This window comes from Taudactylus pleione, unplaced genomic scaffold, assembly GCF_031769625.1.
Source record: "Taudactylus pleione unplaced genomic scaffold, aTauple2 ptg001495l, whole genome shotgun sequence".
Taxonomy (NCBI): domain Eukaryota; kingdom Metazoa; phylum Chordata; class Amphibia; order Anura; family Myobatrachidae; genus Taudactylus; species Taudactylus pleione.
In genome coordinates, this window is record NW_028285893.1 from 116,541 (window position 1) to 139,440 (window position 22,900).

The window sequence follows — 22,900 nt, forward strand, 5'->3', positions numbered from 1 at the left end:
CCCAAGAGGCCATGGTCCTCTCTCAGGTTCACTATATTATGTCCCTATTTATCCCCATCATCTCCTGGCCTCCCCTATCCCTTCCCTGGCCCTTCCCCGTGAAGCCATGGCCCTCTCTCAGGTGCACTATATTATGTCCCTATTTATCCCCAGCATCTCCTGGCCTCCCGTATCTCTTCCCTGGCTTATCCCCATGAGGCCATGGCCCTCTCTCAGGTGCACTATATTATGTCCCTATTTATCCCCAGCATCTCCTGGCCTCCCCTATCTCTTCCCTGGCCCTTCCCCATGAGGCCATGGTCCTCTCTCAGGTGCACTATATTATGTCCCTATTTATCCCCGTCATCTCCTGGCCTGCCCTATCTCTTCCCTGGCCCTTCCCCATGAGGCCATGGTTCTCTCTCAGGTGCACTATATTATGTCCCTATTTATCCCCAGCGTCTCCTGGCCTCCCCTATCACTTCCCTGGCCCTTGCCCATGAGGCCATGGCCCTCTCTCAGGTGCACTATATTATGTCCCTATTTATCCCCAGCGTCTCCTGGCCTCCCCTCTCTCTTCCCTGGCCCTTCCCCATGAGGCCATGGCCTTCTCTCAGGTGCACTATATTATGTCCCTATTTATCCCCAGCGTCTCCTGGCCTCCCCTCTCTCTTCCCTGACCCTTCCCCATGAGGCCATGGCCCTCTCTCAGGTGCACTATATTATGTCCCTATTTATCCCCAGCGTCTCCTGGCCTCCCCTATCTCTTCCCTGGCCCTTCCCCATGAGGCCATGGTCCTCTCTCAGGTGCTCTATATTATGTCCCTATTTATCCCCAGCATCTCCTGGCCTCCCCTATCTCTTCCCTGGCTCTTCCCCATGAGGCCATGGTCCTCTCTCAGGTGCTCTATATTATGTCCCTATTCATCCCCAGCATCTCCTGGCCTCCCCTATCTCTTCCCTGGCTCTTCCCCGTGAGGCCATGGTCCTCTCTCAGGTGCACTATATTATGTCCCTATTTATCCCCGTCATCTCCTGGCCTGCCCTATTTCTTCCCTGGACCTTCCCCGTGAGGCCATGGCCCTCTCTCACGTGCACTATATTATGTCCCTATTTATCCCCAGCATCTCCTGGCCTCCCCATCTCTTCCCTTGCCCTTCCCCGTGAGGCCATGGCCCTCTCTCAGGTGCACTATATTATGTCCCTATTTATCCCCAGCATCTCCTGGCCTCCCCTATCTCTTCCCTGGCCCTTCCCCGTGAAGCCATGGCCCTCTCTCAGGTGCACTATATTATGTCCTTATTTATCCCCATCATCTCCTGGCCTCCCCTATCTCTTCCCTGGCTCTTCCCCTTGAGGCCATGGTCCTCTCTCTGGTGCACTATATTATGTCCCTATTTATCCCCATCATCTCCTGGCCTCCCCTATCTCTTCCCTGGCTCTTCCCCTTGAGGCCTTGGTCCTCTCTCAGGTGCACTATATTATGTCCCTATTTATCCCCATCATCTCCTGGCCTCCCCTATCTCTTCCCTGGCCCTTCCCCATGAGGCCATGGCCCTCTCTCAGGTGCACTATATTATGTCCCTATTTATCCCCAGCATCTCCTGGCCTCCCCTATCTCTTCCCTGGTCCTTCCCCATGAGGCCATTGCCCTCTCTCAGGTGAACTATATTATGTCCCTATTTATCCCCAGCATCGCCTGGCCTCCCCTATCTCTTCCCTGGTCATTCCCCATGAGGCCTTGGCCCTCTCTCAGGTGCACTATATTATTTCCCTATTTATCACCAGCGTCTCCTGGCCTCCCCTCTCTCTTCCCTGACCCTTCCCCATGAGGCCATGGCCTTCTCTCAGGTGCACTATATTATGTCCCTATTTATCCCCAGCATCTCCTGGCCTCCCCTATCTCTTCCCTGGCCCTTCCCCGTGAGGCCATGGTCCTCTCTCAGGTGCACTATATTGTGTCCCTATTTATCCCCAGCATCTCCTGGCCTCCCCTATCTCTTCCCTGGCCCTTCCCCGTGAGGCCATGGTCCTCTCTCAGGTGCACTATATTATGTCCCTATTTATCCCCAGCATCTCCTGGCCTGCCCTATCTCTTACCTGGCCCTTCCCCGTGAGGCCATGGTCCTCTCTCAGGTGCACTATATTATGTCCCTATTTATCCCCATCATCTCCTGGCCTCCCCTATCTCTTCCCTGGCCCTTCCCCGTGAAGCCATGGCCCTCTCTCAGGTGCACTATATTATGTCCCTATTTATCCCCATCATCTCCTGGCCTCCCCTATCTCTTCCCTGGCCCTTCCCCATGAGGCCATGGTCCTCTCTCAGGTGCACTATATTATGTCCCTATTTATCCCCATCATCTCCTGGCCTCCCCTATCTCTTCCCTGGCCCTTCCCCATGAGGCCATGGTCCTCTCTCAGGTGCACTATATTATGTCCCTATGTATCCCCATCATCTCCTGGCCTCCCCTATCTCTTCCCTGGCCCTTCCCCATGAGGCCATGGTCCTCTCTCAGGTGCACTATATTATGTCCCTATTTATCCCCATCATCTCCTGGCCTCCCCTATCTCTTCCCTGGCTCATCCCCTTGAGGCCATGGTCCTCTCTCAGGTGCACTATATTATGTCCCTATTTATCCCCATCATCTCCTGGCCTGCCCTATCTCTTCCCTGGCCCTTCCCCATGAGGCCATGGCCCTCTCTCAGGTGCACTATATTATGTCCCTATTTATCCCCAGCATCTCCTGGCCTCCCCTATCTCTTCCCTGGTCCTTCCCCATGAGGCCATGGCCCTCTCTCAGGTGAACTATATTATGTCCCTATTTATCCCCAGCATCTCCTGGCCTCCCCTATCTCTTCCCTGGTCATTCCCCATGAGGCCATGGCCCTCTCTCAGGTGCACTATATTATGTCCCTATTTATCACCAGCGTCTCCTGGCCTCCCCTCTCTCTTCCCTGACCCTTCCCCATGAGGCCATGGCCTTCTCTCAGGTGCACTATATTATGTCCCTATTTATCCCCGTCGTCTCCTGGCCTCCCCTCTCTCTTCCCTGGCCCTTCCCCATGAGGCCATGGCCCTTTCTCAGGTGCACTATATTATGTCCCTATTTATCCCCAGCGTCTCCTGGCCTCCCCTATCTCTTCCCTGGCCCTTCCCCATGAGGCCATGGTCCTCTCTCAGGTGCACTATATTATGTCCCTATTTATCCCCAGCGTCTCCTGGCCTCCCCTATCTCTTCCCTGGTCCTTCCCCATGAGGCCATGGCCCTCTCTCAGGTGCACTATATTATGTCCCTATTTATCCCCAGCGTCTCCTGGCCTCCCCTATCTCTTCCCTGGCCCTTCCCCATGAGGCCATGGTCCTCTCTCAGGTGCACTATATTATGTCCCTATTTATCCCCAGCGTCTCCTGGCCTCCCCTATCACTTCCCTGGCCCTTGCCCATGAGGCCATGGCCCTCTCTCAGGTGCACTATATTATGTCCCTATTTATCCCCATCATCTGCTGACCTTCCCTCTCTCTTCCCTGGCCCTTCCCCATGAGGCCATGGCCCTCTCTCAGGTGCACTATATTATGTCCCTATTTATCCCCAGAGTCTCCTGGCCTCCCCTCTCTCTTCCCTGGCCCTTCCCCATGAGGCCATGGTCCTCTCTCAGGTGCACTATATTATTTCCCTATTTATCCCCTGCATCTCCTGGCCTCCCCTATCTCTTCCCTGGCCCTTCCCCATGAGGCCATGGTCCTCTCTCAGGTGCACTATATTATGTCCCTATTTATCCCCAGCATCTCCTGGCCTCCCCTATCTCTTCCCTGGCTCTTCCCCGTGAAGCCATGGCCCCTCTCTCAGGTGAACTATATTATGTCCCTATTTATCCCCAGCATCTCCTGGCCTCCCCTATCTCTTCCCTGGCTCTTCCCCGTGAGGCCATGGTCCTCTCTCAGGTGCACTATATTATGTCCCTATTTATCCCCGTCATCTCCTGGCCTGCCCTATTTCTTCCCTGGCCCTTCCCCGTGAGGCCATGGCCCTCTCTCACGTGCACTATATTATGTCCCTATTTATCCCCAGCATCTCCTGGCCTCCCCATCTCTTCCCTTGCCCTTCCCCGTGAGGCCATGGCCCTCTCTCAGGTGCACTATATTATGTCCCTATTTATCCCCAGCATCTCCTGGCCTCCCCTATCTCTTCCCTGGCCCTTCCCCGTGAAGCCATGGCCCTCTCTCAGGTGCACTATATTATGTCCTTATTTATCCCCATCATCTCCTGGCCTCCCCTATCTCTTCCCTGGCTCTTCCCCTTGAGGCCATGGTCCTCTCTCAGGTGCACTATATTATGTCCCTATTTATCCCCAGCGTCTCCTGGCCTCCCCTCTCTCTTCCCTGACCCTTCCCCATGAGGCCATGGCCTTCTCTCAGGTGCACTATATTATGTCCCTATTTATCCCCAGCATCTCCTGGCCTCCCCTATCTCTTCCCTGGCTCTTCCCCGTGAGGCCATGGTCCTCTCTCAGGTGCACTACATTATGTCCCTATTTATCCCCGTCATCTCCTGGCCTGCCCTATTTCTTCCCTGGCCCTTCCCCGTGAGGCCATGGCCCTCTCTCACGTGCACTATATTATGTCCCTATTTAACCCCAGCATCTCCTGGCCTCCCCATCTCTTCCCTTGCCCTTCCCCGTGAGGCCATGGCCCTCTCTCAGGTGCACTATATTATGTCCCTATTTATCCCCAGCATCTCCTGGCCTCCCCTATCTCTTCCCTGGCCCTTCCCCGTGAAGCCATGGCCCTCTCTCAGGTGCACTATATTATGTCCTTATTTATCCCCATCATCTCCTGGCCTCCCCTATCTCTTCCCTGGCTCTTCCCTTGACGCCATGGTCCTCTCTCTGGTGCACTATATTATGTCCCTATTTATCCCCATCATCTCCTGGCCTCCCCTATCTCTTCCCTGGCTCTTCCCCTTGAGGCCTTGGTCCTCTCTCAGGTGCACTATATTATGTCCCTATTTATCCCCATCATCTCCTGGCCTCCCCTATCTCTTCCCTGGCCCTTCCCCATGAGGCCATGGCCCTCTCTCAGGTGCACTATATTATGTCCCTATTTATCCCCAGCATCTCCTGGCCTCCCCTATCTCTTCCCTGGTCCTTCCCCATGAGGCCATTGCCCTCTCTCAGGTGAACTATATTATGTCCCTATTTATCCCCAGCATCGCCTGGCCTCCCCTATCTCTTCCCTGGTCATTCCCCATGAGGCCTTGGCCCTCTCTCAGGTGCACTATATTATTTCCCTATTTATCACCAGCGTCTCCTGGCCTCCCCTCTCTCTTCCCTGACCCTTCCCCATGAGGCCATGGCCTTCTCTCAGGTGCACTATATTATGTCCCTATTTATCCCCAGCGTCTCCTGGCCTCTCCTATCTCTTCCCCGACCCTTCCCCATGAAGCCATGGCCCTCTCTCAGGTGCACTATATTATGTCCCTATTTATCCCCGGCATCTCCTGGCCTCCCCTCTCTCTTCCCTGGCCCTTCCCCATGAGGCCATGGCCCTTTCTCAGGTGCACTATATTATGTCCCTATTTATCCCCGGCATCTCCTGGCCTCCCCTATCTCTTCCCTGCCTCTTCCCCATGAGGCCATGGTCCTCTCTCAGGTGCACTATATTATGTCCCTATTTATCCCCGGCATCTCCTGGCCTCCCCTATCTCTTCCCTGGCCCTTCCCCATGAAGCCATGGTCCTCTCTCAGGTGCACTATATTATGTCCCTATTTATCCCCGGCATCTCCTGGCCTCCCCTATCTCTTCCCTGGTCCTTCCCCATGAGGCCATGGTCCTCTCTCAGGTGCACTATATTATGTCCCTATTTATCCCCAGCGTCTCCTGGCCTCCCCTATCACTTCCCTGGCCCTTGCCCATGAGGCCATGGCCCTCTCTCAGGTGCACTATATTATGTCCCTATTTATCCCCAGCGTCTCCTGGCCTCCCCTCTCTCTTCCCTGACCCTTCCCCATGAGGCCATGGCCCTCTCTCAGGTGCACTATATTATGTCCCTATTTATCCCCAGCGTCTCCTGGCCTCCCCTCTCTCTTCCCTGGCCCTTCCCCATGAGGCCATGGCCTTCTCTCAGGTGCACTATATTATGTCCCTATTTATCCCCAGCGTCTCCTGGCCTCCCCTCTCTCTTCCCTGGCCCTTCCCCATGAGGCCATGGCCCTCTCTCAGGTGCAGTATATTATGTCCCTATTTATCCCCAGCATCTCCTGGCCTCCCCTATCTCTTCCCTGGCTCTTCCCCATGAGGCCATGGTCCTCTCTCAGGTGCACTATATTATTTCCCTATTTATCCCCAGCATCTCCTGGCCTCCCCTATCTCTTCCCTGGCTCTTCCCCATGAGGCCATGGTCCTCTCTCAGGTGCACTATATTATGTCCCTATTTATCCCCAGCTTCTCCTGGCCTGCCCTATCTCTTCCCTGGCCCTTCCCCAAGAGGCCATGGTCCTCTCTCAGGTTCACTATATTATGTCCCTATTTATCCCCATCATCTCCTGGCCTCCCCTATCCCTTCCCTGGCCCTTCCCCGTGAAGCCATGGCCCTCTCTCAGGTGCACTATATTATGTCCCTATTTATCCCCAGCATCTCCTGGCCTCCCGTATCTCTTCCCTGGCTTATCCCCATGAGGCCATGGCCCTCTCTCAGGTGCACTATATTATGTCCCTATTTATCCCCAGCATCTCCTGGCCTCCCCTATCTCTTCCCTGGCCCTTCCCCATGAGGCCATGGTCCTCTCTCAGGTGCACTATATTATGTCCCTATTTATCCCCGTCATCTCCTGGCCTGCCCTATCTCTTCCCTGGCCCTTCCCCATGAGGCCATGGTTCTCTCTCAGGTGCACTATATTATGTCCCTATTTATCCCCAGCGTCTCCTGGCCTCCCCTATCACTTCCCTGGCCCTTGCCCATGAGGCCATGGCCCTCTCTCAGGTGCACTATATTATGTCCCTATTTATCCCCAGCGTCTCCTGGCCTCCCCTCTCTCTTCCCTGGCCCTTCCCCATGAGGCCATGGCCTTCTCTCAGGTGCACTATATTATGTCCCTATTTATCCCCAGCGTCTCCTGGCCTCCCCTCTCTCTTCCCTGACCCTTCCCCATGAGGCCATGGCCCTCTCTCAGGTGCACTATATTATGTCCCTATTTATCCCCAGCGTCTCCTGGCCTCCCCTATCTCTTCCCTGGCCCTTCCCCATGAGGCCATGGTCCTCTCTCAGGTGCTCTATATTATGTCCCTATTTATCCCCAGCATCTCCTGGCCTCCCCTATCTCTTCCCTGGCTCTTCCCCATGAGGCCATGGTCCTCTCTCAGGTGCTCTATATTATGTCCCTATTTATCCCCAGCATCTCCTGGCCTGCCCTATCTCTTCCCTGGCCCTTCCCCGTGAGGCCATGGCCCTCTCTCAGGTGCACTATATTATGTCCCTATTTATCCCCAGCATCTCCTTGCCTGCCCTATCTCTTCCCTGGCCCTTCCCCGTGATGCCATTCCGCTTTTTTGGGTGTATTATGTCCCTTTGAAAAATGCTCTTTCTGGCACAGGGCACCAAAAAGTCTAGTTACGGCTTTGGGTGGGGAACACATTTTTTTTTTTTTCCATATTAACACTTTTAACTTTTTAACCTAATGAAGCCTGCATAGAGCATAGTGATCTGTGCAGTCTCTGTTTGGGCGGGTTTGCTGTCGTTTTTGTACTTTCTACGAGTATTTGCCATCGGTTTTCAACTGGCATTTAGAGCTGAAAAAAGCTGAGTGACATCGATGTCGGGTTTCAATTGGAGCTGACAGCAACACGTCGGCGATGTCCGCCGGTTACCGTTGGTTTAAAATCTAAACCGATGGTTAGTTAATTTCAGTGCTTAAAGTGGTCCTAGAGACGTAGTGGAACTCACCCCCCCTCATCCTCGGTGAGCGTTGCCAAAATGCCCATAGTCTCGAAAGAAAAGAGCGTGGTCACACAATAGTGCCCCCAATTCAAATTACTCCACATCGTAACACATTCTTATTCACATTACATCGCACATAGGCCCTCATTCAGAGCCGCTCGCTAGCGGCCGTACGCTCGTTCCGAGCGATGTTCTCACATCTGCGCATGCGTACGGTTTTTAGTACGCATGCACGAACCAGTCAGTGCGGCCGAAAATCGTTTGTTCGCTATATAGCGAATGCCTGCTACTTTGAGTGACAGGATGAGGCGTATGTGGGTGATAACAGGTTAAGGTGCTTGTAAACGGGGAGTGGAGATCAGAACGCAGGCGTGCTTAAAGGTCAAAACGGGCGTTTTATGGGTGTGCATAATTAATACAGCAGCGTCATTGACCACGTCACTGGGTTATTTTATAGCCAGAACTGCTCGCAAGATTGTGGTAGCAAAAACCAACCACAAGAATAGCGAGCAGTTCATACGCTGGTCGATGTACTCGATTAATCTAATAAATACATGACGTATGGTGCGAGCGGCCAGGGGGCGTTTTTAACAAATAAACGAGCGTATGTTTTGCTCGCTCGTTCAGACTTAGAGGTGTGAACAGACTGCAATTTGCGAACGGATCATTTGAATAGCCACCCCTTGTTTTTGAACGAACGACCGCAAATAGCGAACGGCTCTGAATCAGGCCCATAATTCCCACAGTAGTAGTAATGCCCACAAGCAGTAGTGCCCCTACTGCAGTGCCCCTAGTAGTGGTGGCTTGGGCCGATTTATGGCGGGGCGGTCGTCCAGGGGCCCCCACACATTGGGGGCCCCCTCACTCAGCAAACATTGTCCTGAACTGGGCCACTCTGGACCCTCCCTGTTCCGGCTCCTGGCAGCATCACAGTCTATCACTCACCAGGTGCACTTTTGAGTGAAGTATTTCAAGACTAAGGGGGTCATTCAGAGCCCCTCGCTATTTGCGGTCGTTCGTTCAAAAAAAAGGGGTGGCTATTCAAAAGAACCGTTTGCTCTTTGCGGTCTGTTCACGCATCTATGTCTGAACGAGCGAGCAAAACTTGCGGTCGAAATTTTGAAAAATACGCCCCCTTGCCGCTCGCACCATACGTCATGTCCACTATTTATTTGATTAATCGAGTACATTGAACAGCGTATGAACTGCTCGCTATTCTTGTGGTTGTTTTTCCTACCACTATATTGCGAGCAGTTCTGACTATAAAACAACCAGGTGACGTGGTCAATGACGCTGCTGTATTAATTATGCACACCCATAAAACGCCCGTTTTGACCTTTAGGCACGCCTGCGTTCTGATCTCCACTCCCCGTTTTCAAGCACCTTCCCCTGTTACCACCCACATACGCCTCCTCCTGTCAGTCAAAATAGCAGGCATTCGCTATTTAGCGAACTAACGATTTTCGGCCGCACTGACTGGTTCGCGAATGCGTATTACAAACTGTACGCATGCGCAGATGTGCGAACATCGCTCGGAACGAACGAGCGGCCGCTTACGAGCGGCTCTGAATCAGGCCCTAAGACAGCTTTTCTCCGCCTCTACACTGCAGTGGTGGCCAGACAATGACTGACGGAACGCAGTTCTGTCTCATAGTGCCCCCAGTAGGGCGAGGCTGCGGTGAGGGCGAGGCTGCGGTTAGGGTGAGGCTGTGGTTAGGGTGAGGCTGCGGTTAGGGCGAGGCTGCGATTAGGCCGAGGCTGCAGCTTGGGCGAGGCTGCGGTTAGGGTGAGGCTGCGGTTAGGGTGAGGCTTCGGTTTGGGTGAGGCTGCGGTTAGGGTGAGGCTGCGGTTAGGGGGAGGCTGCGGTTTGTGCGAGGCTGCGGTTAGGGCGAGGCTGCGGTTAGGGCGAGGCTGCGGTTTGGGTGAGGCTGCGGTTTGGGTGAGGCTGCGGTTAGGGTGAGGCTGCGGTTAGGGCGAGGCTGCGATTAGGGCGAGGCTGCGGTTTGGGTGAGACTGCGGTTTGGGTGAGGCTTTGGTTAGGGTGAGGCTGCAGGTAGGGTGAGGCTGCGGTTAGGGTGAGGCTGCGGGTAGGGTGAGGCTGTAGTTAGGGTGAGGCTGTAGTGTAGGACACCTGGAGATGACTCCAGCACTAGGAGCCTCGGGGGCGCCGCTCAGCAATGTGAATGGGTCAGTTACACAATAGTCTCCGCACGTTGTCACATTTTTATGGGACCCTTTCTGATGTGACACTTCCCCATCCACTTGCCCACAGGTACTGTCACCATCTTCAGCTCCAGATTATGACGATGGATCCATTCAGGACCCCCCCCCCCCTCCCCCCAGCTTCTCGGGCCCTGACAGTGACACTGCCGGGAGAAACCCTGCGGCGTAATCTATCGTCACAACAAAACTGCAGATGTTAGAGATCGCTCTTTTGGAGCAGCTGTCCCGCATATATGCCGACGCAAATCGCGCCAAGTCAGACCTATCATTTGCGCGCCACCTTCGTATTTATTAGTGAACAGGCCGCTGTATGACATTTAGGGCTCCGTTTATTAACGATCCTAAATACCAGCGGCATATTTAGTTTAGTATCACAGTGATACAGAGGAATATGCCCCTGGTATTCATCATTACTTACCCCTCCGGCGAGGTCCAGCGTTGTCCTCCTCGTCCGCTCCATCCTCCGCATGCGCGACGGTCTGTCTGCGCAGCACTGTAACCCGGCGGGGACCCGGCAGTGCCTGACCAAATCCTCAATGGCGTCACTGGGGACCGCATTGCTCTCGCCATCCAATTTTAGATTACCGCTGTTTGTTACATATTGAAAAGCTGACAGCGAGTGCTAATGGGCTTATGTATCATTGTTATATATAGGAAACTGGTCCTTCATCTATACCACAAGGAATGTTTGTCACCATGTACTGTAGGAGGTTTATATAAGGTTTACCTGACCAGCCCATATACAGTGTGCGATGATCCAGTCCCTGGATGAGTCTCAATATCAAACGCTTCTGTATCTGGGTTTCAGTCACCGTCTCATCGCCTATCTGCCCTTCAGCGTGAAATGGCCAATACTGGGCATTTTTGTCAAAGGGAACCAGAGTCTTGAATGGCAGCAGAAAATATTGCCCAGAGCTGTTTCGTTGGCTGCAAGAAAAGCGTCCTGATTATGTGGATCCGAATCCCCCCCCCCCCCCCCCCGTCTGTTTTGTTGTTGAGCGAGAAGCTTTTCCACATTTTCAGGAGGCATCGGCTGGAAGCATCACCCCAGGAAGAGTGGCGAGCACCAACAACCGATGAGGGAAAGTTTTATTCACATCCTGCTGCTCTCCGCAAATGGACCTGTCCAGGGGTGCTATCCTCACTCTGCATGGAACGATACAGGACTAAGGGCCTGATTCAGAGCTGCTCGCGCTGTGCGTTCGCAAGCGGCCCGATGTTCTGCGTACGCGCATGCTTCGTTCTGCGCGTGCGCGAACTACACACTGCAATCGCAACCCTCTCGCTCGCCCAGCAAAGGCAGCCCAGGGTAATGAGTGACAGGAGAGACCGTTTGTGGGTGGTAACAGGGGCAGGACACTAATAACGGGGAGTTGGAGATGCGAACGCAGGCGTGCCTGAGAGTTTCAACGCCGTTTTAGAGGCGTGCATAATTACCAGGCAGCAACATAGTACATGTTACATGCCTTTTTTTTACAACGATTTCCTCGCACTGCTTGCGGTAGGGTAAAGCAATCGCAAGCACTACGTTCACATCCGATGGTGCTCGATGTACCAATGTTTTAATACACTTCCTGGAGATGACGTGTTGCTGGTGGGCGGCTCTGCCTGTGCGATTGGGGGTACACTCAGACAAAGTGGCCGCTCGCTAAGACATGGTGAGTGTGCTTATGCCTTGGCGAGCGTTCGCTTCCCGTGGCATCACTTTGACAAATTTGCATACGCATCCAGCGAGTGTACGCAGATAGCGAACGGGTCTGAATCAGGCCCAAAGGGCCTGATTCAGACCCGCTTGCAAGTGGGCCGATGGTGGCCCAGTGCGCATGCACGGTGTGCGTAAGCCCCGAAATCACTCACTCCGGGGCTCGCAACAAAACGGGGCGGCTGTCGATGTTGATCGACAGCTCGCCCCGTTTTGTAGGCGGGGACGGGGGGGGTGGCTGAACAAACAGAGGCGTTCCCGAAGGAACGCCTGCCGTTTGTGGGCGGCCCTACTGACATCACTCGTGATGTCAGTAGTGAACTTCCTGCTCTATTAGAGCAAGGAGTCCACTCGGGCTTGCGGGAACTAAGACCCTACCACAGGGTCTCCTCGCTAGCCTAATGTTGCGATAATCGCGACCATCTCCTGCCCGCTCGCACTAGCTGTGGGTGGGCACCCACAGCTTTGCGAGCGGACAGAAAAAAAAAAAATAGCGAGCGCCTCTGAATCAGGCCCTCAGACCACCCATATATTGTACCTATCATATCTGCCAACTACGTTGCTTTTGTGCAATTTTTATATTGTGTTGTTCCCCCCCCATGCTTCACCGCACTGTTCTCCTGAGTGATTTGCCAATTTTCCACCGCTTGTTGCTTGTTCTGCATTTGTAGACGTTGCCCCATAGAGGCTGGGCGCTGTGTTTTTATCTCCACTCACCAATGGACCACGCTTGTCTTCCAGGTGGTGCTGTGCTCACTCGGGTGCAATCACCTGGCGCTGGTGGATGAGTTTGGGAGAATATTCATGCAAGGAAACAACCGCTACGGACAACTGGGCACCGGGGATAAGATCGACAGAGGAGAACCCATCCAGGTAACGCCAGGTTACTGGTGATCCTCCGCCACTACCCGAATATCTGGTCTGTGAATAATCATGGAGATAACCTGGGGTCTCTATTGACCACCAAACTATAGTAAAATGATTATTCTCCAGGTTGTCCATGACCAAGTCCCATAGCCTTGGTGAGGCTCCTCCAGAGATACATCGTATTGACAGACCCATCTCGGTGAGGATGTCCACCCTTATTTCCTCTCCTTGTATCAATGAATACAGATCACAAACCTAGAATCCCTACTGTTCTTAAAAGGGGCAACCCCAGAGACCGAATTCTCGGTTTACAAGTGGCCGATCTCATGGGGTAAATGCCTTTAGGAGTTTAAGAGGTGATGGACAGAGGAATGGAGACGTCGATGGAACTCACCTTTTATCATGTCTGAAATTGACCATGCTTCATCTCATATTATTGACGTGTAGACAATTTGCTTGAAGACCTCTCCTCTCACGCTGTTCTCTCTTCCCTTTGTAGGTCCATTACTTAAAGAACCCAGTCGATATTTTTTGTGGCCTCAACCATTCGTTAGTTCTTGTGTCCGGTGAAGACTTTATGAAGGAGATATACGGCTGTGGATGCGGAGCAGGGGGGCGCCTTCCGGGGTGGCCCAAAGGTAGCCCCTCATTTGTCAAACTGCTGATGAAGGTGAGGAGTTTCTGAGTCTGTAGTGTCCCAGCCACCCCTCTCTGTCCATAGAGCCATCCCAGCATTTGCAAACAGTAAGGCTCATTTACTTACATTGCAAATTGGTGCAGAATCTACACTGAACCATGGTAACCAATCAGGAAAGAGCTGTTTACTTTCTAGTGCACGTTGTAGAATGGCAGCAAGAGACTGATTGGTTCCTGTGGTTTTCTAAAGTGTAGTGTCAGCAAATCACCACCAGTGAGTCTGTAGGGGCAATTTACCAACGCAAATCGTGTCGCTGTGCAGTGTTAGTAAATTTTGCCCGAAATGTGGTAAGTGGTGGGTTCTAAACCCCGGGGGTTTGGTGGCGGTTTTGCAGCGGTTTCTAAATGACAGCCCAGTTCTATTCTATTCTAAAATGTGTTTTGACTGTGGTTTGGCAGCGGTTTTGCTCTCTGCAAAGTTACTAAGGCCAAAACCACTGCAAAACTGCCATCAAAACACATTTTAGAATAGAATAGAACAGGGCTGTCATTTAGAAACTGCTGCAAAACCGTCACCAAAGCCCCGGGGTTTAGAACAGAATAGAACCCGCCACCAAACTGCTGGGGTTTCGAACCCGCCGCTCAGTAAATTTTGCCCTTCAAGTTGCGCACCCAGGCCCTGATTCAGAGCCGGACGCTGTGACAGAGCGCTCGCTCTGAATCAGGGCCGTCCTTCTTGTTTTTCAGAACGGCCTCCTGGCCGCTCGCATAGCTGTGGGTGACCACCCACAGCTATAGCGAGCGGCCAGGAAGATGGTCGCGATGGTCAAGACCACCGTGACCATCGGGCTTGCGACGAGACCCTTGTGGTAGGGTCTCGTTGACGCAAGCCCCAGAGTGCTTTCGGCTCTAACAGAGCCGAAAGCACTCCCACTGACATCACTTGTCAGTGGGAGTGACATCACATCACTTGTCACTTGTGATGTCAGTGGGGCTGGCCCAGACGGGTAGGCGTTCCCATGGGAACACCTCCGTCTGTCCAGCCACGCCCCCTGCCCGCCCACCAAAGGGGACGTGCTGTCACTCAACATCGACAGCACGCCCCCTTTGGTACGAGACCCGTAGCGACGGATTGCCCTTCGCTATCCGGGTCTCGCGCATGCGCATGACGGAGCCGGCTCCGTCGTGCGCATGCACACTGGGCCACCATCGACCCGCTTGCGAGCGCACAGCGCTCACGAGCGGGTCTGAATCAGGCCCCCAGTTCACAGCTCCGGGAAGTTCTGTAATGTGTTTAAACCCGTCTAGTGTCCGCCTCAGGACTACACTCTTCAGAGCACCAAGAACTGACAATCATGTTAGCGGTTTTAAACAATATTCCTTTACACCCAAACCGAAACCCAACCTCTAGTGTCGGAGGGGTTCTCACAAACATAATGGGATTTTTGACAGCAATCAGATTTTTTTGGCGTTTAATAAACGGTCTCTATATCATGTCATAACATGGGTAATTCCTTTGTCATGCTGAAATCTATGGCTGAGTTACATACGACTACTCCCATATGCCTGAATGTTTTTCTTTTAGAGCGGGGGGGCTCCTTGTCTACCTGCTGGGGGCAGCCATTTTCTGGGCAGGATGAACGATTGTGAAAACGTAGCCTATAGACTCACTAGGTACCCGTGACATCACAAAGTGCCTCCTGCTTCAGTGATGTCACTAGTGTTTCCCAGGCTGGTTCAACCCACAAGATGGCTACCTCCGCTGTTTATGGAAGGAGCAGGTGTACAGTATTTTCAAGATGCTTTTTAATTAAGGAATAAAAGTAGATTTATTTATTTTTTTTAAAATTAACCCTATTGTCAGTTATCCCTATAAAAATCAGTTTTTCTACTCCAGGGTCCTTAGGGATCCACAGGGATACCTTGGGGTATAGGCTTGGCTCCTGCCATGGGCATCATACAGTTAAAAACTTGCGTCCCATGATGCATCGGGCCCCTTCCTATACCCCACCCCCAGGCCAAGGCACCTCAGTTTCAGTAGGTGTTCGGCCGGAGCTGGGTCATCGCACAGGGGGGGCTGTGTGTTCGCAGCCCCTGAGGATCTTCAAGAGCAGTAGCATGGACAGTCCAGTGGACGTCCATGCTACCGCTCCGACACCCCCGCCGGCGCCGACCACCGGGGAGCTCGGCGGGCTCTTGGGGGTTCTAGCTAGCGGAACCCCCGCGGGCCGTGGACTGTGGCCGGATGTACGGGGGGCTGCATAAGGTAAGCAGCGGGAGTCTGCGGTAGGCGCCCGCAGTCTCACAGTCCGGCGTCCCCAGGGCTGGGAGCTCCCTGGGGACAGCAGTATAGCGGAGCCAGGCGGATGCCTGCGCTCACACTAGACCACCAGGGATGCGGGGCTGGAGCATTGCGGAACACACTCCAGCATGCCGGGGGTTAATGGCCTGCGAGGGGAGGATGCCTTCCCTGTAGTGCACAGGAGGCTCCTCCCCATCACTGTTCTCCGGCACCTTACTGATGTTTTGGCGGGCTGAGGCAGCGATCCTCCCCAGGCCCGCCTCCCTTCATCCTTCGGCGGCCATTTTATGTGACAGACGCTGTGGTGCAGGGTTTGGAGCCTGGGTGCCCCTTACAGACCTCTCCTCCAGTCAGGTCAGCGTATGTAGTGCTATCACTGCCAGGCTGTAGGTCTGTGTAAGTGATATTGCACTTAGTGCAGGATATCTGCATTGTATTTGACTTTGTGCTAGCGCTGTGTGTCTGATTATTTCTCCTGTCAGCCATTTTAACTATCCCTATTTCTCCATACTGACCAGCCCTCTCAGTGCCAGTACTGTCAGGGTGGGAATCTGCCTCACAGTTTAAAATGTATTACTGTGGGAGAGTCACATACCAATATGTCCAGTGAGGACTTTGGCCCTGATTCAGAGCCACTCGCTCTGACAGAGTGCTCGCTCTGAATCAGGGCCGGGCTATTTTTTTTTTTTTTTTTTGAACGGCCTCCTGGCCGCTCGCATAGCTATGGGTGACCACCCACAGCTATAGCGAGCGGCCAGGAACATGGTCGCGATGGTATTGACCATCGGGCTTGCGACGAGACCCATGTGGTAGGGTCTCGTTGCCGCAAGCCCCAAAAAGATTTCGGCTTCTATCAGAGCTGAAAGCTCTCCCACTGACATCACTTGTGATGTCAGTGGGGCCGGCCCCAAACGGAGGCGTTCTCCGTCTGGGCAGCCACCCCCCCGGCCCGTCCACCAAAGGGGGGTGCTGTCCCTCAACATCGACATCACGCCCCCTTTGGTACGAGACCCGGAGCGACTGATTGCCCGTCGCTATCCGGGTCTCGCGCATGCGCACAACGGAGACGGCTCCGTCGTGCGCATGTGCTCTGGGCCACCATCGACCCGGTTGCGAACGCTCAGCGCTTGCGACCGGGTCTGAATCAGGCCCTCTGTTAGAGGAGCACCTCTCCTATTTTCCTGCTCCAGATGTAAAGCAGGTGTGGGGGAGGGGGCGTTACTTCAGGATGGGTTATGTGCTGCATGTCTGGCCATCCCTGGTACCTTTGCTGTACCCAGCACCTCTCAGGAACCACCTTGGGCTTGTTTTGCGCAAGCCTTGACTGCCTTGTAAATAGGTTGACAGTCCCTCCTGCGTTTCCCCAATTGGGGTTCGCACAAGAGGCGGTAATCCCGTCTCCTGTACTAGGGGTTCCGGGACAGATGGTAATGGCGCAGTGCACGCCTCAACAGGTTCCTACTCCGAAGGACGCGGGTTGGACTGATTCTAGGGTGCAGAATACTCGGCAGGATCAGTCTAGACCTGCTAAAAGACCGTTATTGTCATATCCATCCGCTCAGGATGATGAGGATGACGGGTCGTCTGATGAGGGCGAAAGTCTAGATTTGTCGGACACTGACACTCCTCAAGCAGAGGCTAAGTCTAGAATTTATATTCCAGGTATCATAGGGGCGGTCCGTGCGGCCATGGTAATTACTGACGACAACCTACCTGCAGCGTCTACTCATGCTTATTTTAAGGAGGTTAAAGGAGCTTCAGCAGTTTTTCCTCTATCTGGTCAGCTAGTTGATCACATGGAGGAGGCGTGGAAATCTTCGGGAAAAAGATTTCAACCTCACAAGTGCCTGGCTCGTACATATCCCTTTGCGGAAGATTATTTTACTACATGGGAGTCTCCTCCTCAGGTGGATTCTCATGTGACGCGCTTAGTAATGAGCGCAACTTTGCCTATGCCGCCTATGTCTTCTCTGACGGACGCTACAGACCGTAAGATGGAGGTGTGCCTTAAGTCTATCTATTCCTTTGCTGGAGGAGCATCTAGACCAGCTATGGCTGTCTGCTGGGTGGCCCAGGCTATGGAAAGATGGGCGGATGCTTTGGAAGCATCATTTACTTCAGAGGGTACCAGCGAACAGGTTGTGTGTTAGTGGGTAACCTTCGGGATTCCGCAATGTACATTAACAAAGCGGCTTTGGATTTGAGCCTTCTTAATTCTAGGATTTCCGCAGCAGCTGTGGCCGCTCGATGCTCTTGGTTACGTTCTTGGAGGGCGGACGCTGAATCCAAGAAAGACTTGGAATGCTTACCTTATAATGGGCAGGTCCTGTTTGGGCCAGCTTTGGACAAGATAGTGGACACGCTGCGGGTGCCAAATCTGCATGTCTACCTTTAGCCCCAACTCCGTCTGGGTCTAAAGTTTCGTCCTTTCAGCCCTATCGCCCTCCGGGAAAACCTAAGGTGCAGTCCTTTCCGAGACCTTCAGGTCCCAAAAAGACAGCTAAGCCCAAGAAACAAGCTTGGAGTACCAGACATCCAGCCACCAAGCCGGACGACAAACCCTCAGCCTGACGGGCTGGACCTCCCCTTGGGGGACCCCAAGGTGGGAGCCCGATTTCTGCGATACGCCCAGTGTTGGTTCCAAACCACCACAGACACTTGGGTAAGGGAGGTGGAATCTCAGGGATATGCCCTCTCCTTCCTCATCAGTTCTTTGCAGCAGGCCTTCCTTCAGATCCAACGAAGGCTCTAGCGATCCAAGAGGTGGTGCGCTCTATGCTTCAGATGGGAGTAATTGAGCCTGTTCCGTTATCCTGAGGGGATATGGGGATATGCTTACCTGCATATCCCCATTGCCAAAGTTCATCAGCGTTACCTCAGATTTGCGGTGTCGGACCCCCATTGCCAGTTTCAGGCTCTACCGTTTGGCCTTTCCATGGCTCCTCGGGTGTTCACAAAGGTAATGGCGGTCATGGCGGCACACCTGCTTTTGCAGGGAGTTCGCCTGTTACCTTACTTGTATGACCTTCTGTTGTTGGCAAGGTCACCACAGGTCCTTTGCAGCCATCTACAACTGACAATATCAGTATTGCAAGCTCACGGCTGGCTAGGGAACTGGAAGAAGTTCTCTCTAATTCCTTCTCAGAGAATGGTCCATCTCAGGGCATTGTTGGACTCTCAGCAACAGAGGATCTTCTTGACGGAAGAAAAGATAGTCCTGTTGCAGTCCAAGATACGCAATGTTCTAAGGAGTCGCCGAGTGTCTCTTCTCTCGGCAATGAAGTTACTGGGTTCCATGGTGTCAACGTTCGACATGGTGGAGTATACCCAGTTCCATTCCAGGCTTCTGCAGATGTTGATCCTCTCCAGATGGGACTGGATTCCCAGTCAAATAAAGATGCAGATGATCAGGCTCACTCCGGAGGTGCGCCTGTCCCTGACTTGGTGGTTACAGAAGTCCCATCTCAGCAGGGGATGCCGTTTTGGATTTCGGATTGGGTCCTTCTAACAATGGATGCCTGCCTTCGGGGCTGGGGCGCTATGACAGGCCCACACATCTTCCAGGGCCGGTGGACATCAGAGGAATCGGACCTGCCGATCAATATATTGGAACTTCGGGCAGTGTTCTACTCCAGGGTCCTTAGGGATCCACAGGGATACCTTGGGGTATAGGCTTGGCTCCTGCCATGGGCATCATACAGTTAAAAACTTCCGTCCCATGATGCATCGGGCCCCTTCCTATACCCCACCCCCAGGCCAAGGCACCTCAGTTTCAGTAGGTGCCCGGCCGGAGCTGGGTCATCGCACAGGGGGGCTGTGTGTTTGCAGCCCCTGAGGATCTTCAAGAGCAGTAGCATGGACAGTCCAGTGGACGTCCATGCTACCGCTCTGACATCCCCGCCGGCGCCGACCACCGGTAGTGATCCGGGGAACTCGGCGGGCTCTTGGGGGTACTAGCTAGGGAACCCCCGCGGGCCGTGGACTGTGGCCGGATGTACGGGGGGCTGCATAAGGTAAGCAGTGTGCGTCTGCGGTAGGCGCCCGCTGTCTTATAGTTCAGCGTCCCCAGGGCTGGGGGCTCCCTGGGGACGGCAGTATAGCGGAGCCAGGCGGATGCCTGAGCTCACACTAGACCACCAGGGATGCGGGGCTGGAGCATTGCGGAACACGCTCCAGCATGCTGGGGGTTAATGGCCTGCCAGGGGAGGATGCCTTCCCTGTAGCGCACAGGAGGCTCCTCCCCATCACTGTTCTCCGGCACCTTACTGATGTTTTGGCGGGCTGAGGCAGCGATCCTCCCCAGGCCCGCCTCCCTTCATCCTTCGGCGGCCATTTTATGTGACAGATGCTGTGGTGCAGGGTTTGGAGCCTGGGTGCCCCTTACAGACCTCTCCTCCAGTCAGGTCAGCGTATGTAGTGCTATCACTGCCAGGCTGTAGGTCTGTGTAAGTGATATTGCACTTAGTGCAGGATATCTGCATTGTATTTGACTTTGTGCTAGCGCTGTGTGTCTGATTATTTCTCCTGTCAGCCATTTTAACTATCCCTATTTCTCCATACTGACCAGCCCTCTCAGTGCCAGTACTGTCAGGGTGGGAATCTGCCTCACAGTTTAAAATGTATTACTGTGGGAGAGTCACATACCAATATGTCCAGTGAGGACTTTGGCCCTGATTCAGAGCCACTCGCTCTGACAGAGCGCTCGCTCTGAATTAGGGCCGGGCTATTTTTTTTTTTTTGAACGGCCTCCTGGCCGCTCGCATAGCTATGGGTGACCACCCACAGCTATAGCGAGCGGCCAGGAACATGGTCGCGATGGTCAATACCATCGCGACCATCGGGCTTGCGACGAGACCCATGTGGTAGGGTCTCGTTGCCGCAAGCCCCAAAGAGATTTCGGCTTCTATCAGAGCTGAAAGCTCTCCCACTGACATCACTTGTGATGTCAGTGGGGCCGGCCCCAAACGGAGGCGTTCTCATGGGAACGCCTCCGTCTGGGCAGCCACCCCCCCGGCCCGTCTACCAAAGGGGGGTGCTGTCCCTCAACATCGACATCACGCCCCCTTTGGTACGAGACCCGGAGTGACTGATTGCCCGTCGCTATCCGGGTCTCGCGCATGCGCACAACGGAGCCGGCTCCGTCGTGCGCATGTGCTCTGGGCCACCATCGACCCGGTTGCGAACGCTCAGCGCTTGCGACCGGGTCTGAATCAGGCCCTCTGTTAGAGGAGCACCTCTCCTATTTTCCTGCTCCAGATGTAAAGCAGGTGTGGGGGAGGGGGCGTTACTTCAGGATGGGTTATGTGCTGCATGTCTGGCCATCCCTGGTACCTTTGCTGTACCCAGCACCTCTCAGGAACCACCTTGGGCTTGTTTTGCGCAAGCCTTGACTGCCTTGTAAATAGGTTGACAGTCCCTCCTGCGTATCCCCAATTGGGGTTCGCACAAGAGGCGGTAATCCCGTCTCCCGTACTAGGGGTTCCGGGACAGATGGTAATGGCGCAGTGCACGCCTCAACAGGTTCCTACTCCGAAGGACGCGGGTTGGACTGATTCTAGGGTGCAGAATACTCGGCAGGATCAATCTAGACCTGCTAAAAGACCGTTATTGTCATATCCATCCGCTCAGGATGATGAGGATGACGGGTCGTCTGATGAGGGCGAAAGTCTAGATTTGTCGGACACTGACACTCCTCAAGCAGAGGCTAAGTCTAGAATTTATATTCCAGGTATCATAGGGGCGGTCCGTGCGGCCATGGTAATTACTGACGACAACCTACTTGCAGCGTCTACTCATGCTTATTTTAAGGAGGCTAAAGGAGCTTCAGCAGTTTTTCCTCTATCTGGTCAGCTAGTTGATCACATGGAGGAGGCGTGGAAATCTTCGGGAAAAAGATTTCAACCTCACAAGCGCCTGGCTCGTACATATCCCTTTGCGGAAGATTATTTTACTACATGGGAGTCTCCTCCTCAGGTGGATTCTCATGTGACGCGCTTAGTAATGAGCGCAACTTTGCCTATGCCGCCTATGTCTTCTCTGACGGACGCTACAGACCGTAAGATGGAGGTGTGCCTTGTCTATCTATTCCCTTGCTGGAGGAGCATCTAGACCAGCTATGGCTGTCTGCTGGGTGGCCCAGGCTATGGAAAGATGGGCGGACGCTTTGGAAGCATCATTTACTTCAGAGGGTACCAGCGAACAGGTTGTGTGTTAGTGGGTAACCTTCGGGATTCCGCAATGTACATTAACAAAGCGGCTTTGGATTTGAGCCTTCTTAATTCTAGGATTTCCGCAGCAGCTGTGGCCGCTCGATGCTCTTGGTTACGTTCTTGGAGGGCGGACGCTGAATCCAAGAAAGACTTGGAATGCTTACCTTATAATGGGCAGGTCCTGTTTGGGCCAGCTTTGGACAAGATAGTGGACATGCTGCGGGTGCCAAATCTGCATGTCTACCTTTAGCCCCGACTCCGTCTGGGTCTAAAGTTTCGTCCTTTCAGCCCTATCGCCCTCCGGGAAAACCTAAGGTGCAGTCCTTTCCGAGACCTTCAGGTCCCAAAAAGACAGCTAAGCCCAAGAAACAAGCTTGGAGTACCAGACGTCCAGCCACCAAGCCGGACGACAAACCCTCAGCCTGACGGGCTGGACCTCCCCTTGGGGGACCCCAAGGTGGGAGCCCGATTTCTGCGATACGCCCAGTGTTGGTTCCAAACCACCACAGACACTTGGGTAAGGGAGGTGGAATCTCAGGGATATGCCCTCTCCTTCCTCATCAGTTCTTTGCAGCAGGCCTTCCTTCAGATCCAACAAAGGCTCTAGCGATCCAAGAGGTGGTGCGCTCTATGCTTCAGATGGGAGTAATTGAACCTGTTCCGTTATCCTGAGGGGATATGGGGATATGCTTACCTGCATATCCCCATTGCCAAAGTTCATCAGCGTTACCTTAGATTTGCGGTGTCGGACCCCCATTGCCAGTTTCAGGCTCTACCGTTTGGCCTTTCCATGGCTCCTCGGGTGTTCACAAAGGTAATGGCGGTCATGGCGGCACACCTGCTTTTGCAGGGAGTTCGCCTGTTACCTTACTTGTATGACCTTCTGTTGTTGGCAAGGTCACCACAGGTCCTTTGCAGCCATCTACAACTGACAATATCAGTATTGCAAGCTCACGGCTGGCTAGGGAACTGGAAGAAGTTCCCTCTAATTCCTTCTCAGAGAATGGTCCATCTCAGGGCATTGTTGGACTCTCAGCAACAGAGGATCT

At 53.6% G+C, this 22,900-nt stretch overlaps 2 protein-coding genes across 2 annotated transcripts in view; both read left to right on the plus strand.

Annotated features, from left to right (window-relative positions):
• The window catches only part of FBXO24 (F-box protein 24), a 105,038-nt gene that overhangs the window by 78,383 nt on the left and 3,755 nt on the right, over window positions 1–22,900 (plus strand). Inside the window, exons 9-10 of the mRNA XM_088463896.1 lie at window positions 12,579–12,710; window positions 13,204–13,374. Of these exons, the coding sequence (XP_088320022.1) occupies window positions 12,579–12,710; window positions 13,204–13,374 (303 nt within the window). The remainder of the gene's footprint in view (window positions 1–12,578; window positions 12,711–13,203; window positions 13,375–22,900) is intronic.
• The window catches only part of ZMYND15 (zinc finger MYND-type containing 15), a 47,044-nt gene continuing 37,458 nt past the window's right edge, over window positions 13,315–22,900 (plus strand). Inside the window, exon 1 of the mRNA XM_088463906.1 lies at window positions 13,315–13,374. The gene's annotated coding sequence lies outside the window, so the exon portion shown is untranslated. The remainder of the gene's footprint in view (window positions 13,375–22,900) is intronic.